This window comes from Stenella coeruleoalba (genome assembly GCF_951394435.1).
Source record: "Stenella coeruleoalba genome assembly, chromosome: 3".
Lineage (NCBI taxonomy): Eukaryota > Metazoa > Chordata > Mammalia > Artiodactyla > Delphinidae > Stenella > Stenella coeruleoalba.
In genome coordinates, this window is record NC_137148.1 from 158,275,534 (window position 1) to 158,292,492 (window position 16,959).

Genomic DNA, 16,959 nt, shown 5'->3' on the forward strand with positions numbered 1-16,959 from the left:
GAGGGATTGTCTCCAGCCCTATCCCAGGCTCCGTCTCACTGGGCCCCTTGCCTCCCACCAGGCGAGCCCCAGAAGGTGCCGCAACGTCTCTCCCACGAGGGCCTGGAGCAGAACTCTCAGGCACACGCTGAGGTCCAGGAACGCGTGGTGCCCATCCGGTAACTTCCCCAGCTGGCTGGGGCATGAGGGGACATCCTGGGGGCAGGGTCGGGCACGGGGACAGGAGAGGAAGGGGTGGAATCCCAGCACCCCTGCACTCTCCATTCCAGCCCCACTCTAAGCCCAAGGGTAGGGCAGGGAGGAGAGGCCACCCCTGGAGCAAGGGAAGTTGGGGGAGCTCCCTTCTCACCCAGGGCTGGGGCCCCTTGCTGTACATCCCCTCCCAAAGAGTCTGCTGCAGCCCCCCATCTTATCTTGAAGCTCTGCCTCCCATACCCCAAAAGTGGAAGGGTGGGGCAGACAGCTAACTCCACTCCACGGCCCCAGGATGGAGGGCGCTGCCTGCCCCAGGGCAGGTGCAACGGAGCTCTGGGACATCCACAGCCACGTGTTCACAGAGACCAAGCACAGGACGTATGTGTACCAGGCCAGCGACATGCATGCCACAAGTAGGTGGGGGCCCGGCACTTTACACGTGTGCCCACCATGCCCTGGGCAAGGGGGGACATTTGCATGGAGGGGCCTGCAAAGCCACCTGGCATGGCCCAGCCTTACTGTGGCCAGGGCCCCTGCTCCCACTCTCCCTGTGTCCCCTCAGAAGGCATCACTGGGAGGGGAGATGCAGGCAGCAGTGACCTTTTCCCCACTCAGAGTTAGCATATTCTGTGCAGCCTGCCCTCAGAGAGCCGAGGTTGAGCAGGAGAGACAGGGGTTAGACTGAAGGAAGCACTTCCGGACCATCAGGGGCCTGGGGGGAGTCAAGATGGGGTCACCTTCACTTGGGAGGCAGGTGGGCTCTTTCACCCTGGGGTATATCTCGGGGCCTCTCTGCCCACCTAGGGCACCAGGACACACCCGGGGTTACTGCCAGCCCACCTGGGTCTCTGTGAAAGTAGGTCGGGGATCAGAGATTTCAACACAGGACAGGCTGTGGTGGGACAGAGCCAGGCTCCTTCCCAACGGCTCCCTCCCCTACCCCCAGGGCCCCCATCCATGCAGGTCACCATTGAGGATGTGCATGCCCAGAGGGGCAGCGTGGCGCAATTCCAGGCTGTCATTGAGGGCAACCCGCAGCCCACGGTGACCTGGTATAAGGTAGGGACAGGCCAGGGTTGGGGGCCTGCCGGCGGGAGGGGGAGTGTGTGAAACCCCACTGGACTGGACACAGCACTCCCTGAAGGTCGTGCTGGGCCGTGGTGCTGGGGTCACCCATGGTGGGCTGATGGCCTCCCTGCCCTCCTGTGTCTCCAGGACGGTGCCCAGCTGGTGGATGGCCCCCGGCTCAGCCAGCAGCAGGAAGGGACCACGTACTCCCTGGTACTAAGGGATGTGGCCCAGCATGACGCTGGTGTCTACACATGCCTGGCCCACAACGCTGGCGGCCAGGTGCTATGCAAGGCAGAGCTGCTGGTCCATGGGGGTGAGTGGGGGACCCCTTCCCAGGCCTGTCTTGGCTCCACGCAGGCGTGTGGGGCTGTGGGTATGGGGGTCCTGTGAGCTCCCACAGGCTCGGGCACTGTAAAGTTGGGGGACAGAGAGACGAGGTGGTCATCCTTGCTCACACCTACAGCTTCCCCCTCCCTGGCTACAGGCGACAGTGAGCAAAGCTCTAGGAGGAAACTGCACTCCTTCTACGAGGTCAAGGAGGAAATTGGAAGGTATTGCCCGCCCCCCATCCCAGCCCCAGGAGCCTCACCCGCTGGACCCCCATCCCCTAAGACCCTCATCCGCAGCCTCCCGGAGTTCCTACCCCAGAGTTTCCATCCAGGAGCTCCCAGCCCTCCCCCCCACTGCACCCCTACAATCCCCACTTCAGCACTAGCAGAAGCCCACCCTGCCCCCCGGAACCCCGCCTCCACCGAGTACCTGCCTCCTCCAGCCCTCACCTTCTGGAGCCCCTGCCTCCTGCGAACCCTACCTCTTTCCGGAGCCCCTGCCCGCAGAGTACCTGCTGCCCCACACCTGCCGGGAATTCCGCCCCCTCCAGTACCCACTGCCCCAGCCCCTGCTCTCCCGGAACCTCCCTTCTCAGGAGCTTTGCCCCCTTCCAAACCCCATCCCCCAGGAACCCCACCCCCAACGCGCTGTACCCTCCTCCCAGGGGTGTGTTCGGCTTCGTGAAGAGGGTGCAGCACAAGGGCAACCAGATGTCCTGCGCCGCCAAGTTCATTCCCCTGCGGAGCAGGACACGTGTCCAGGCTTATCGGGAGCGGGACATCCTAGCAGGGCTGAGCCACCCGCTGGTCACTGCACTGCTGGACCAGTTTGAGACCCGAAAGACGCTGATCCTCATCCTGGAGCTGTATCCTGTCTCACCCCAAGGGTGCAAGGTGGTGGGGGGAGGGGGATGTGCCCCAGACACACAGGGGTCCGGAGGGCTGCGTGGGGCCTGTGGTTTTGGTGATTCCAGCCCTGCCTGCCTCATGCGGGCAGCCGGTAATGCTGGCGTCTCGATGCTTTGTGACTAACCCCCTCCCCGACCCCGAACACATTGCACAGACCTCATAGCTCCTAGGCCTTTGGGCCAGGAATTTGGGCAGGGCTGCGTCCAGAAGGTCCGAGACGTGCGCCTGTGGGCTCCTCCCGCTGTCCACGTTGCCTTTCCAGCAGGAAGTTTGGACTTCTTACCTGGCTCCTGCAGGCCCCAAGCGCTGACACTGCTTCGGATGCCTACCCATGCTCCGAGGAGGGGCACACACCCCACCGGATCCACCTGCCACACTCGCGGCCCAGCTGAGGGTCTCTGAATGCCGTGTGTGCTCACCACACCCCCACCTCCCCAGTCAGCGTCCCCTGCGGGGGGAGGGGGCACACGTGGGCTCTGTGCAGAGGGGAGAGGATACCTCCACTCCCACTCTGCTGCTGCCCACTGGCCTCAGCCCCTCTACTTGGGGCATCTTGTCCCTCACATCCTCCTCATCTGCAAGCACTAGCCTCCCTAGAATAGCTCCCCCGCCCCCCACCCCGAGATAAGACTCCCCCCAGGTGGTGTGAGGCCATGAGCGTTCCAGACCCTAGAGCTTTCCTTGACAGTCCCAGGTGCTCGTCGGAGGAACTGCTGGACCGCCTGTTCAAGAAGAGTGTGGTGACAGAGGCCGAGGTGACTGTGCTGCCTGGGCTGCCCACCCAGCTTCAGGGCAGCCTGCATGCCTGGCCAGGCCTCCTGCTTCCCCTGCCCAGACCACCTGTCCCTCAGACTAGCTCCCCAGCATAGTACTGCCCACCTCAGAGACCTTCTAGGGTATTCCAGGGCCTCACAGGGTGTTGCAGCTCCCGTCGGGCTTTCAGAGCCGTCCCGTGCCCGGGGCTCGCTTCTTCCCCACCCCAGACTGCACTGAACTAGCTGGCCAGGCCTCGCCTGCTCTCCCAGTCGCCTCTTGCTTTGCACAGGCTGCTTCACACACCCAAACCTGCCCCGCCTTGGGGCTCAGAGGAATCCCCCAGCTACAGGGGTCCGTGAGGCTTTGCATGTGACCTGCCCTGCGGGACCACCGTCCCAGGCTCAGGTCTGGAGGGAATTGGAGGCAGTGTGGGTGGGAGCAGGCAGGGAGGTAAGTAGAGGGAGTTCTCGAGGCTGGCTCACCTGAGCACCAGCCTTTGCTGCAGGTCAAGGTCTACATCCAGCAGCTGGTGGAGGGGCTGCACTACCTGCACGGCCAAGGCATCCTCCACCTGGACATAAAGGTATGTGGCTCCCTGGTGCCCCCAGAGCCCAGTGAGGGGCAGGTGGGAGCCTGGAGCCTATAGGCTGGGAGGGTGCAGGCCCAACACATCCAAATTTCCTGTCAGGATTTCCTCACCTCTGGGGACAGGGAGCTCACTATGCTATGACGACCCCTTCAGGTGGGGCGCAGGTCCGATGGAGCAGAAGCTGTCGCCAAATGGCACTGAAACCTGTCCCCGGGGCTGCCCACTACCCCATGCTGGCCTCACCATCCTTGTGGGGCAGCCCCTCAAAGACCCTTGAGTGTCCTCCCCAGGCCCGGCAGCCCTGGGAGTCGCTTCCTTCGGGCACGGCCTCACCCACTCCCGGCTCTGCCCGACAGCCCCCCAACATCCTGATGGTGCACCCTGCTCGGGAAGACATTAAAATCTGCGATTTTGGCTTTGCCCAAAAAATCACCCCGGCAGAGCCGCAGTACAGCAGATACGGCTCCCCTGAGTTCGTGGCCCCCGAGATCATCGAGCAGACCCCTGTGAGCGAGGCCTCCGACATCTGGTGAGTGGGGGGCACCCGCTCTCTGCCTCCTCCTCCCCCTCACCAGGCCAGGTCTGGGGTGACTCACGGCGGTGGTATTTTTCCTGCAGGGCCATGGGGGTCATCTCCTACCTCAGGTGAGCAGACCCCGGCTCCTGTCGGCTGTCTCCTCCAAAGCCGGCCCAGACCCCTCCTCAGCAGGCCCACGGGAAGCTGTTGAACTGCTGGCTGCTCCTCAGATCAGAGACCCGAGACCTAAGGGGCAACTATCTTGGGAACATGCAGTCAGCCAACTCCGATAAGGGGTTTCTGCCAAGTGCTTTTCACACACACCCTGTCACAGAGGAGCTCTGCTGGGTCACGGGGCAGAGCACTGAGCTATTTCCCTAAACGGTATAGGTAATTTGTCCAGAGCCCCCTTATAACAGTTATTGCTGCCCCGAGGATGCTGGTGGTGTAGACTGAGCCTGGATTTCCTCTACAGGTGGAGCCCTGATCCCTCCACCCCCGGCTAAGGCCAGGTGCCCCCTCCAGACCGACCCTTGATCTCTGCCCCAGGCTGAGCCTGGATCCCTACCCCAGGCTGACCCTTGATCCCTATCCCAGACCAAGCCTGGAGCCTCACCCCAGCCTGGGACCAGATACCCACTCCAGGCTTAGCCTGGATCCCAGCTCCAAGCTGAGCCTGGATCTCTGGGCAAATCTGAGACATATGCTGGAATTCTCAGGGCTGGATGACAGTGGTGTTCAGAGGCATCTCTAGTCAGGGCTGGGAGCCCCCAGCCACCACCATCCCCATGAGACCCAGCGCTCCCTGTCCTGGCACCCTGCCTCCCATGGACCCAGAAATTCAGGTCCCGACTGAAGGCTAGTCATGTCTCTGCTTTCAGCCTGACCTGCTCGTCCCCATTTGCTGGCGAGAGTGACCGAGCAACCCTTCTGAATGTCCTGGAAGGGCGGGTGTCCTGGAGTAGCCCCATGGCCACCCACCTCAGTGAGGATGCCCAGGACTTCATCAAGGCTGCTCTGCAGAAGTCCGTGGAGTGAGTGCACACGCCCTTCCCTCTGCCTGAGGTCCTCATTCTTGCCCCAGTGACCACTTGGACCGATCCCGCCCTTCCTCTCTCCACAGGGCCCGGCCCAGTGCCGCCAAGTGCCTTGCCCACCCTTGGTTCCTGGTGAGTAGGCTAGATGCGGGCTGGCCTGGCTAACGGGGAGGGAAACTGAGGCCAAGAGGAATGGGGGCCTGCCTGGGCCACAGGGTGCAACATGCCTCTCTCGCCTGGGTTCCCCCAGAAGTCTGTGCCTGCGGAGGAGGCCCACTTCATCAACACCAAGCAGCTGAAGTTCCTCCTGGCCCGCAGCCGCTGGCAGGTGAGCTGTGCTGCCCTGTGGAGGGGGTGAGGGGGTGGGGTGTGGAGGAGGTGGGAGGCTAGAGAGGGGAATGAGGCCCAGAGAGCTGGCTGGCTGTGTGTGCCCCTTCTGGGTCTGGGAGAGCAGGGAAGTGGGGCTGGGCATCCTTCATTTCAGGTCTTTGCTCCCTGAGACACCGGGGTGAGGTGGGGCAACATGCAACACCCCTGCCAAGATGGGGACACACTGGCAGAGCCCTGGGCCCACGTCTTCTAATGCCCACCATTTCCTGAGCACCCCTCTGGGCCCACCGAGAGCTGGGAAGGCAGCGGGCAGCCAGCTGACGACCCCCTGTCCTCCACACCCCCAGCGCTCCCTGATGAGCTACAAGTCCATCCTGGTGATGCGTTCCATCCCGGAGCTGCTCCAGGGCCCGCCCGACAGCCCATCCCTCGGGGTGGCCCGGCACCTGCGTGGTGATGTCAGTGCCTCCTCCAGCAGCTCTTCCTCCTCCGACAACGAGCTGGCACCGTTCGCCCGGGCCAAGTCGCTGCCCCCCTCCCCGGTGACCCACTCCCCGCTGCTGCACCCCCGGGGCTTCCTGCGGCCTTCCGCCAGCCTGCCTGAGGAGGCCGAGGCCTGCCCACCCGCCGCAGCGTCACCCCAGGGTGCACAGCCACCAGCTGCCCTGGGCTGTGTGCCCCGGCAGAGTGTCATCCGAAGCCTGTTCTACCAGCAGGTGGGGGAGGGCCCAGAGCTAGGGGGCCTGTCCGCAGGCAGCAGACGGCACCCCGCCCGGCGGCGGCACCTTCTCAAGGGTGGCTACTTCTCGGGCGTCCTGCCCGGCCTTCGAGAGCCACTGTTGGAGCACCGTGCGCTGGAGGAGGAGGCTGCCAGGGAGGAGCAGGCCACCCTGATGGCCGAAGCACCCTCCTTTGAGACCTCCCTGCGGATGCCCAGTGCAAGCACCCAGGAGGCCTCTGGCTTCAGCCGCTCCCTGGACCTTGACGGGCGGAACACAGCCAGCCCCTCTGCCAAGGCCTGCAGCAAGGGGCAGTGTTCCGCTCTGGGCCCCTCGAGCCTTCAGGGGGCCCACGGAGAGAGCATGCCGGGAGGGGATGCACGTGCCAGGGAGAAGGAGCATCCAGAGGGGCCCCTGCAGGGGCTGAGGCTACTTCCGTCCACCGGTGGTGATGGGTGCTCCGCTCAGCAAGAGGGGTCATTGCAGGACAGCTGTGGAGGGCAGGCTGCCCCTTTCCTTCAACCCCAGAGGAGTCCTGCCCCCCAGGACTGTGGCACCCCTGCTGCTTTGGCATCACAACCTCCTGGCTCCTTTCCTCCAGGGCACTGCACAGAGCCGCTCTTGACATCCCCGAGCCCTTTCTTCTCAGGAAAGCCACAGGCCTCCCCCTCCCCAGCCCAAGCAAGCCCCCAGTCAGACTCTGAGAGAGGGCTGAAGGACACCCCTCTTGCCGGGAGGCCTGATCCACCCAAACCCCCAGAGCCAGCCTCCCATATGGGCATGGAGCCCGGCCCCTCCCTGGACATTGAAAGCCTGTCCCAGGAGACAGAGGGCCTGTCCCAGGAGACAGAGGGCCTGTCCCAGGAGACAGAGGGCCTATCCCAGTCTTCGCCCAGTCCACAGCGGCCTCGGAAGCTGGCGACCACACGGAAGTTCTCCCTGGGATTCCAAGGGGGCTACGCGGGGGTGGTGGGCTACGGCACCTTTGCCTTTGGTGGGGATGCCGGTGGCATGCTGGGTCAGGGGCCCCTGTGGGCCAGAATGTCCTGGGCTGCCTGTCAGTCCTCGGAAGAGGAGGAGGCAGGGGCCGAGAGCCCACCACCCCAGGCCAGCACAGTGCCTCTACCTGAGGGTGGCAGGGCCCTCCCGAGGGCCTCCCAGGAGGTGAGCTCACGGGAAGACTTAAGTGGGGGCTCTCAGGTGTCGCTCGTACAGATCCGGGACCTGTCCAGGGACCTGGAAGCGGCTGACACTGTGTCTCTGGACATCTCGGAGGTGGATCCTGCCTACCTCAATTTGTCTGACCTGTACGACATCAAATACCTCCCATTTGAGTTCATGATCTTCAAGAAGGTCCCCAAGCCTGTGGAGCCAGAGCTGCCACCCTCCCCTGAGTCTGAGGCTGGGGAGGAGCTGGCTGAGCTCCCAGAGGCCGCATGGCCGGGCATTCTGGGCCCGCCAGCAAGCCTGGAGATCACAGAGGAGCCAGAGGACATGGAGGCCCTGCTCGGGGAGGCTGCTGGTGGCAGGAAGCGCAAGTGGTCACCCCCTTCCAGCAGGCTCTTCCACTTCCCCGGGAGGCAATCACTGCTGGAGGAGTCCACAGAGCTGGGGCTACGCCAGAGAGTGAGGGCCTCGGTGGCCCACATCTCCCGCCTCCTGAGGGGCAGGCCTGAAGGTTACTACCCCCACCCTGCCCCAGGACTGGGCACATCCATGTTCCCCGCTCTGCACCTTGGGTCTCCTTGTCCAATAGGACAGCTCAGGAGCTCACCTGAGTGATGCAGGAAGCCCTCCCCTGTCCCGGTGCTGCCCATACCTCCCGGGACACAGTGGCTTGTTTTCGAGGTCACCTTTGCAGCTTCGATCCCTCCCCATGTGCATGTGAGGTCCAGCTGTAATTCAACTGCAGTTACACCCCTGCGGAAGTAGGAACCAGACCAGCCCTCCCTGATCCTTGACCCCTGGGCCCTCAGCCACGCCTCCCCAGGCACCTGTGGCCCCTTGAGCTGCTGCCCTTACCTGCCCGTGGTGGCCCTGCCTAGGATGGGCTGATGCTGATGGGGTAGGGAGGGTGGTGCCCTCTGCAGCAGATGTAGCTCGTTTTCAATAAGACCCCCTGGGATCTGGGCTTTTCTGCCACATGGGAATCCCACAGTTGGCCACAAGGGGCCCCAGAGCCTTCCTCCCATGCTCCCAGAGGAGCCAGGCCCCTAACGTGTGACCTCTCATGGCCACTTCCGTACTGCAGGTCTGGAGAAGGAGGGCCCCCCCAGGAAGAAGGCAGGCCTAGCTTCCTTCCGCCTATCAGGCCTGAAGAGCAGGGACCGAGGTGGGTACACTGCCCAGGGGCTGGGCCCCCACTGCAGCCCAAGGGACCTTACTGTGGGGAAAGGGAATCCTGCCAAGACTGCATGGCGGGGGGAAGCTCACACGCATGGGATCTTGAGTACACAGAGGGACTCTGGCGCCCCAGCAGTCACGGCCCTGCAGTCCTGGAAGCCTTCCTGGAGTAGGCGCTAGTGTTGGAGATGAGCCGCTTGGGGGTGGGGCTCATCTGTATCCCCACGGCGGAGTCCAGGCCTTGCTCTCAGGCTTAGGGTCACCTCTGAAAGCTCACCTCCCCTCCCTTCCCCAGCACCATCGTTCCTAAGGGAGCTCTCGGATGAGATGGTGGTCCTGGGCCAATCTGTGACTCTGGCCTGCCAGGTGTCGGCCCAGCCAGTTGTACAGGCCACCTGGAGTAAAGGTAAAGAGCTCTCCTGAGGCTGAGGGGCAGGGAGGCAGGGGGTGCTCCTTTAGGGCATTACTCTCATTGCACAGAGGGAAACTGAGGCTCAGAGAGGGTGTGGGCCCCGGGTGTGACCATGAGGCAGGGCACCTGTGGGGAGCTTCTCTCGAGGTCCACTCTATCCTGCTGCAGACGGGGCTCTTCTCGAGAGCAGCAGCCGCCTCCTCATCTCCTCCACGCTCAAGAACTTCCAGCTGCTGACCATCCTGGTGGTGACTGCCGAGGACCTGGGCGTGTACACCTGCAGTGTGCGCAATGCGCTGGGGACGGCGGCCACCACAGCCATTCTCCGGAAGGCAGGTGCGTGGGCCGAGCAGGGCCCAAGGAATGTGATGCTCACCACCCAGGCATCCACATCCTGGCACTACCAGGGCCTGGAGGGGTCACAGAAGGCAGTAGCCGGCTCTGCAGCCCGGGACTCCTGGGAGGGGATGCAGGAGGCAGCCGGGAGGGGTTGCAGGGTGACACAGCCGGCCGGGCCCTCTCCCTGACACCTCTTTGGGTGCTCCTCTCCTTGCATTTCCCACGGTACCTCCCTCTCTGTGTCTCCAGCAAATGCAGGAAGAGGCGGCTTCCCGTTTTGTATCTCTATTATAGTCAAACCAGGCTCTCAAAACACAGCGCTGGGGTGTGTTTCTGGGGGAGCCAAGACAGAGGCTGCAGGCCTAGCTCTCAGACCTCTGACCTGGTCCCCAGAGGGGGCTAACCCCCACGAGCCCTGCACCACAGCCCAGCAAAATAGAGGCCCCTCTGACTAGAGGCTGGGATTGGTGGTGGGCTGTGAGCAAGGGCCATTCCATGGGGCTCCTGGGCAGGCACCTGTGGAAGGGGCGCCTGGCGGGGTTGGGTAGGGCAGACACCTCCTGAGGCCCCTCGGAGGAGAGGTGCTGAGCCCCTCCTACTAGTCAGCGTTGGTAGGGACCTCTGAATGAACTGGACCAAGTGAGGGTGGGCTCAGGGGCCTGGCAGCAGGGTGCAGGAGGATGAGGCAGGGCTGGCTGGGGCTCAGAGCTTCATTAGAGAACCCCTGGGAGCCCGCCTCAGATTGCTGTCTGTGGGCCCTGCAGAGCGCCCCTCTTCCTCCCCACGCCCGGACATCGGGGAGGTGTATGCGGACGGGGTGCTGCTGGTCTGGAAGCCTGTGGAGTCATATGGCCCCGTGACCTATATTGTGCAGTGCAGCCTGGAAGGTATGGGGCCACTCCTGAATCCTCACATCCTGGGGGGCCCCAGGGTCGCTGTGGGGGGACCGTGGGGAAGCACCTGGCTGCTCTGCACCCCTGGGTGGCCTGCGTGGGCCTCTCCACCCTGACATGGAGTGGGGAGGCCTTGGGCTGCCTCTCACCCGCTCCTGTGTGGCCCAGGCGGCAGCTGGAGCACGCTGGCCTCAGACATCTTTGACTGCTGCTACCTCACTGGCAAGCTTTCTCGGGGCGGGGTGTACACCTTCCGGACGGCCTGTGTCAGCAAGGCGGGCATGGGCCCCTACAGCAGCCCCTCGGAGCAGGTCCTCCTGGGAGGGCCCAGCCATCTGGGTGAGCCACTCTGCAGGGCTCTACGGAATGCGCTCTGCCACTTCAGTGAGTCACACGCTCACTTGGGATGGTTGGTTCTGCCTGCTAGGCCCCGCACCCACAAATGGCCTGAGGAATGAGAGGTCAGAGTGTTCGGGGGTTCAAAGAGGGAAGGGGTGATGGGAGAAAAGGCTGGGGGAGATGGGGCTGCAGGGGTGCCCTCCACCAGTCATCGGCTTCCCCTTCCCACAGCCTCTGAAGAGGAGAGCGGTGCCTCAGGGCCAGCCCAGCCGCTCCCCAGCAAGCAGACCTTCGCCTTCCAGACACAGATCCGAAGGTACGGGCCCTCCAGGGAGAGCGCGTGGCAACGTCACGGCCCCACTAGCTCTTCATGCTCCCACCCCAGCCCCACCTTCTCTCCCCTCTGATCACTTCCACCTACATTTGCCTCAGTGCATCTGCCACCCCCTCCTGGACCTTCCCCCTGGGCTTGCTTCTCTGAGATTGGGGTCCGGCCTGGGCCACCCGGCGGGTTGGCCCCTCACCAGCCTGGCCCGTGCTTCCTCCCTAGGGGCCGCTTCAGCGTGGTGCGGCAGTGCCGGGAGAAGGCCAGTGGACGCATGCTGGCTGCCAAGATCGTGCCCTGCCACCCCGAGGACAGGACTGCCGTGCTGCGGGAATACGAGGCCCTCAAGGGCTTGCGCCACCCCCACCTGGCACAGCTGCAGGCTGCCTACCTCAGCCCCCGACACCTGGTCCTCATCTTGGAGCTGTGCTCTGGGCCTGAGCTGCTCCCTTGTCTGGCCGAGAGGTGAGAGGGCGGGGCCTGGCCTGGATTCGGGGCTCAGGACCTGGCCGCCAGCACTGTGGTCCACCTCTGGCCCACCTCCGGGGCCCGCCTGCACCGGCCAGCTGACCAGCGTGGCTCAGCAGAGCTGGGCCTTCCCTCCTAAGCCCAGCAGGGAAGTCTGGTGCTTCCCCGTGGCCCCTCGGCTGTGGACAAAGCCTGGGTGCCCCTCCCCACATGCCCCCTAACTGGCCCTCTGCCCCCAGGTCCTCCTACTCGGAATCAGAGGTGAAGGACTATCTGTGGCAGATGCTAAGTGCTGCCCAGTACCTGCACGCCCAGGGTATCCTGCATCTAGACCTCAGGTCCGAGAACATGATTGTCACAGAGTACAACCTGCTCAAGGTTATCGACTTTGGAAACGCCCAGATCTCCGCCCAGGAGAGGGTCCTGCCCTCGGAGAGGTTCAAGGATTACATGGAGACCATGGGTGCGCAGGGCGCAGACACCAAGCCTGATCTGGGGGAGGGGGGTGCCAGGAGCAAGCCCTTCCCCCAGCCCTGTCTCCCTGCCTGCCCCACTGCAAACACCCAGCCCCTCACCTGTGACCCCCACCCATGCTGTCCCCAGCTCCGGAGCTCCTAGAGGGCCAGGGTGCCCTTGCACAGACCGACATCTGGGCCATAGGTGTCACGGCCTTCATTATGTAAGTCTCCACATGCCCTGTGGACTGGGAGGGCTGGCTGGAAGGGCAGGCCTGGGGTACACTGAGGGTGACCCCAGGCCCCTGTGACTCCCATCCATTGAGCATGACCTCAGTCACTTGACCCCCACCCATTCAGGTTGAGCGCTGAGTACCCGGTGAGCAGCGAGGGAATGCGAGACCTGCAGAAAGGGCTGCGCAAGGGGCTCATCCAGCTGAGCCGCTGCTACGCGGGGCTGTCCGGGGGCGCTGTGGCCTTCCTCCGAAGCACGCTGTGCGCGCACCCCTGGTAGGCACCCCCACCTACCCTGCCTGGCCCATCCCCCTATGACCTGACCTGCCCGTCGTGGGCGGGGGCACGGCTAACGCCACCCTCCCGCGCGCTCCAGGGGCCGCCCATGTGCGTCCAGCTGCCTGCAGTGCCCGTGGCTGACCGAGGAGGGCCCCGCCAGCTCCCAGCCTGCGGCCGTGACCTTCCCCACCGCAAGTCTGCGCGCGTTCGTGAGAGAACGCGAGAAGAGGCGGGCGGTGCTGTACAAAAAACACAACCTGGCCCAGGTGCGCTGAACGCCTGGCCCTGCGGGACCGCACCTCTCAGTCTTTCAGGACTCCCTTCATATGCATACACACATCAATAAAAAGCAGAACTGGATGAGGTGCTCTCTGTTTCATTATTTTGTTTGGGGGAGGGGGTGAGGGCCCTGCCACCTTCCTGGTGTTTGGCGGAGGGCAGAACTGCCCTTCTCTGTCCCGGCTGTATGCCCGCAAAGACTTCATCAAGACTAGAGCCCTCTGAACCAGTTCAATGTGGAGGCAGCTCCATGCTCTTGCGGGTGTGTGCGTTTCTACTAACCGTGTCAGTGCTGCATCAGACATGGACACAAGCCCAGGTAGTTTGCCGGGAAAACCTGATTGTGGGCACGTATCAAGGATTCCGACTTGCTCCACCACAGCACCATTCCTGGGGTGGGGGAGGAGCTGAAGCTGGAGCGTGTGGACAGCAGACACTACCCTCTTAGTTCTCAGCGAGTCTCACGGACGTGGTGACAGAGACATGCTGGTGAATCCAGCCCTCCTTGCTTTCCTCATCTCCAGACAACGGTGTCCGCACACTGGACATCCACCCCTTAGATCTTACTTGAACACAAAACACTTCATCTAAAAACCAAACATCTCCAAAAGTGAACTGCCTCCCCGCCCAGCTCCCCGCCCCCACCACACACACACACATTAACCTTCTGCAGACTCAGTAAACATGGCCACTCAACCAATCCTTAAGCCCAACTGCCTAGGTCCTGGGCACTGTGACCTTACATTGCCACGTCAGCAGCTGACCCCACTCCATCCCCTCATTGGCTCACCTGGCAAGGCAGGAATGGAGGTGGGAAGGGAGCCAAGGTGGGCGCAGGCTCTGTGCTCTCTTGGGCTGGTAGGGTTCTGCTGTTAGCAGAGAGGCTTCTCCCTTAGCTCTTCCCATCTGCATTCCTCCCAACCCCCCCACCCCACCAACGTGGCTCCATTAACAGCCCCACCCCACTCTCCTATCCTCTGTGCTCTACCTATTCATCCCTCCCTCTCTCTTAACCCCTGGCAACCACTGAAAGGATTTTTGTTTTTCTTTTTCTTTTTAACCATCTCCATAGTTTTGCCTATTCCAGAATGTCATATGGTTGGAATCATATGGTATATAGACTTTTCAGATTGGCTTTTTTCACTTAGTAATAATTTAAGGCTCCTCCAGTTGTTTCATGGCTTGATAATTTTTTTCTTCAATTTTATTTTTGTAGTAATAAATTCATCATCTTAAGTGTTTTAAGAGTACAGTTCAGTAGTTATATATTCATGATGATTGCAACCATCACCACCATTCATCCCCAGAACTCTTTTCATCTCATAAAACTGAAATTTTATATCCATTGAACACTAACTCACCATTCTCCCCTCTCCTCAGCCCCTGGCACCCACCATTCTACTTTCTGTCTCTATGAATTTGACTACTCTAGGTATCTCATATAAGTGGAATCATACAGTGTTTGTCCTTTTGTGACTGGCTTATTCACTTAGCATAATGTCCTCAAGATCCATCCATGTTATAGCATACGGCGGAATTTCCTTCCTTTTGAAGGCTGAATAATACTCCACTGTATGTATATACCACATTTCACTTATCCATTGATGTACACTTGGGTTGCTTCCATGTTTTAGCTAGTGTGAATGTTGCTGCTATGAACATGGTGTACATTTATCTCTTCTAGACCCTGCTTTCAATCCTTTTGATTATATACCCAGAAGTGGAATATGGTAATTACATTTTTAATTTTTTGAGGGAACTCCCTAGGGTTTTCCACATTGGTTGTATCATTTTACTTTCCCTCCAACAGTACAGAAGGTTTTCAGCTTCTCTACATCCTCATCAACATCTGCTGTTTTCTGTTGTTTTTTTTTTTTTTGATAGTAGGCCATTCTAATAGGTGTGAGGTAGTATCTCATCATAGTTTTGATTTACATTTCCCTAGTGATCAGTGATACTGAGCACCTTTTCATGAATTTATTGGCCATTTGTATATCTTCTTTGGAGAAATAATCTATTCAACTCCTTTGCCCATATTTGAATCACGTGGTTTGTGTTGTTGTTGAGTTTTAGGAATTTTTTATATATTTTGGATATTAATTCTTTAGATTTATGATTTGCAAATATTCTCTTCCATTCTGTGGATTGCCAATTTACCTTGTTGATATTATCATTTGATACACAAATTTTAGAAGATTTACCTAAAGTCCAGTTTGTCTTTTGTTGCTTACAACTTTTGTACCATAGTGAATAAATAATTACCAAGTTCAATGACAAGAAGATTTCACCCTAAATGTTTTCTCCTAAGAGTTTTATAGTTTTAGGTCTTACACTTAGGTCTTAGGTCCATTTTGAGTTAATTTTTGTATATGGTGTTCAGTAAGGGTCCAACTTCATTCTTTAGCATGAGGATATCCAGTTTTCCCAGCATCATTTGTTGGAAAGACTGTCCTTTCCCCATTGAATGGTCTTGGCACCCTTGTCAAAAATCATTTGACTATATATGCAAGAGTCTATTTCTGGGCTCTCTATTTTAATCCATTGGTGTATGTGTCTGTCTTTATGCCAGTACTACACTGTTCTGATTATTGTAGATTTTCAGTAAGTTTTGAAACCAGGAAGTGTGAATCCTCTAGCTCTTCTTTTTCAAGATTGCATTACCTATTGGGGTCCCTTAACTGCCATTGGATTTTAGGATAGGTTTTCTTATTTTCTGCAAAAAAAAAAAAAATGTCATTGGGATACTGATAGGGATTGAATCGAATCTGTCAATTGCTTTGGGCATTATTGACATTTTAAAAATATTAGATCATTCAATCGATGAACATTGGATATGTTTCCAGTTATTTATGTCTTCTTTATTTCAACAAGGTTTTTTTAGTTTTCATTGTACAGTCTTTCACCTGCTTGATAAAGTTTATTCCTAAGTATTTTATTCTTTTTGATGCCACTGTAAACTGAATGTTTCCATAATTTTCTTTTCAGATTGTTCATTGTTACTGTATAGAAATGCAACAGATTGTTGTGTGTTGACTTTGTATCCTGCTACTTTGCTGAATTCATGTATTAGCTCTAACAGATCTTTTTGTGGAATCTTTAGGGTTCCTTACATATAAGATCTTATCATTTTCAAACAGAGATAATTTTATTTCTTTCTTTCCAATTTGGATTAATTTTATTTATTTTGCTTACCTAATTGCTCTGGCTAGAGCTTCTAGTACCATGTTGAATAGAAGTGATGAAAGTGGGAATCCTTGTCTTGTTCCTGATCTTAGAGGGAAAAACTTTCAGTCTTTCATCATTGAGTATGATGTTCACTGTGGGTTTTTCATATATCACTGTTATTATGTTGAGGTAGTTTCCTTCTATTCCTACTTTGTTGTTGTTGGCCTTTTTTTTTATCATGAAAAGGTGTTGAATTTTGTCAAATGGTTTTTCTGCATTAAGATGATCACATGTTTTTCCTCCCTACATTATTTTAATTTAGAGATGGATCAATTTATGAATGTTAAACCATCCTTTCATTCCAGGAATGAGTCCCACTTGGTCTAGTGTATAATCCTTTTAATGTACTGTTGAATTCAGTTTGCTAGTATCTTGTTGAGGATTATTGCATCAGTATTTATCAGGGATATTGGTCTGTAGCTCTCTTGTGGTGCTTTTGTCTGCCTTTTATATCAAGTTAATGCTGGCCTCATAGAATAAGTTTGAGAGTGTTCTCTCCTTTTCATTTTTTGGAAGTTCATGGAGAATTTGTCTTAATCCTTCTTTACATGTATGCTAGCATTCACCAGTGAAGCCTTGTGGTTCTGTTTTTGTTTTTTTTCTTCCTTCAGAGGTTTTTGATTACTGATTCAACCTCCTTACTAGTTACAGGTCCGATCCGATTTTCTAGTTCTTCATGATTCAGTAGGTTGTGTGTTTCTAGGAATTTATCTATTTTTCTAGATCATCCAGCTTGTTTTGTACAATTGTTCATAGTATCTTATAATCCTTTTAATTTCTTTGGTATCATTTGTAATGTTCCCTCTTCATTTCTGATTTTTTGTCTTCACTCTTTATTTTCTTAGTCTATCTTAGGGTTTGTCAATTTTATCTTTTTTTTTAAGTCTTTATTTCATTTTTTTCTATTGTTTTTATA

At 57.8% G+C, this 16,959-nt stretch overlaps 1 protein-coding gene across 1 annotated transcript; it reads left to right on the plus strand.

Moving 5' to 3' along the window:
- Positions 1 to 421: 421 nt before the first annotated feature.
- On the plus strand, positions 422 to 12,814 carry LOC307183376 (obscurin-like; the record flags this gene model as incomplete). Its single annotated transcript, XM_079915796.1, has 24 exons — positions 422 to 608; positions 1,142 to 1,254; positions 1,411 to 1,579; positions 1,751 to 1,817; positions 2,261 to 2,461; positions 3,199 to 3,259; positions 3,766 to 3,843; positions 4,206 to 4,378; positions 4,468 to 4,494; positions 5,248 to 5,400; positions 5,490 to 5,535; positions 5,654 to 5,731; positions 6,081 to 8,130; positions 8,704 to 8,784; positions 9,091 to 9,201; positions 9,376 to 9,543; positions 10,311 to 10,433; positions 10,608 to 10,778; positions 11,010 to 11,094; positions 11,329 to 11,568; positions 11,811 to 12,034; positions 12,175 to 12,250; positions 12,387 to 12,536; positions 12,637 to 12,814. The coding sequence occupies exons 1-24, from the start codon at positions 488 to 490 to the stop codon at positions 12,812 to 12,814; spliced, it is 4,944 nt and encodes a 1,647-aa protein (XP_079771922.1). The 5' UTR covers positions 422 to 487.
- Between the last annotated feature and the right edge of the window lie 4,145 nt (positions 12,815 to 16,959).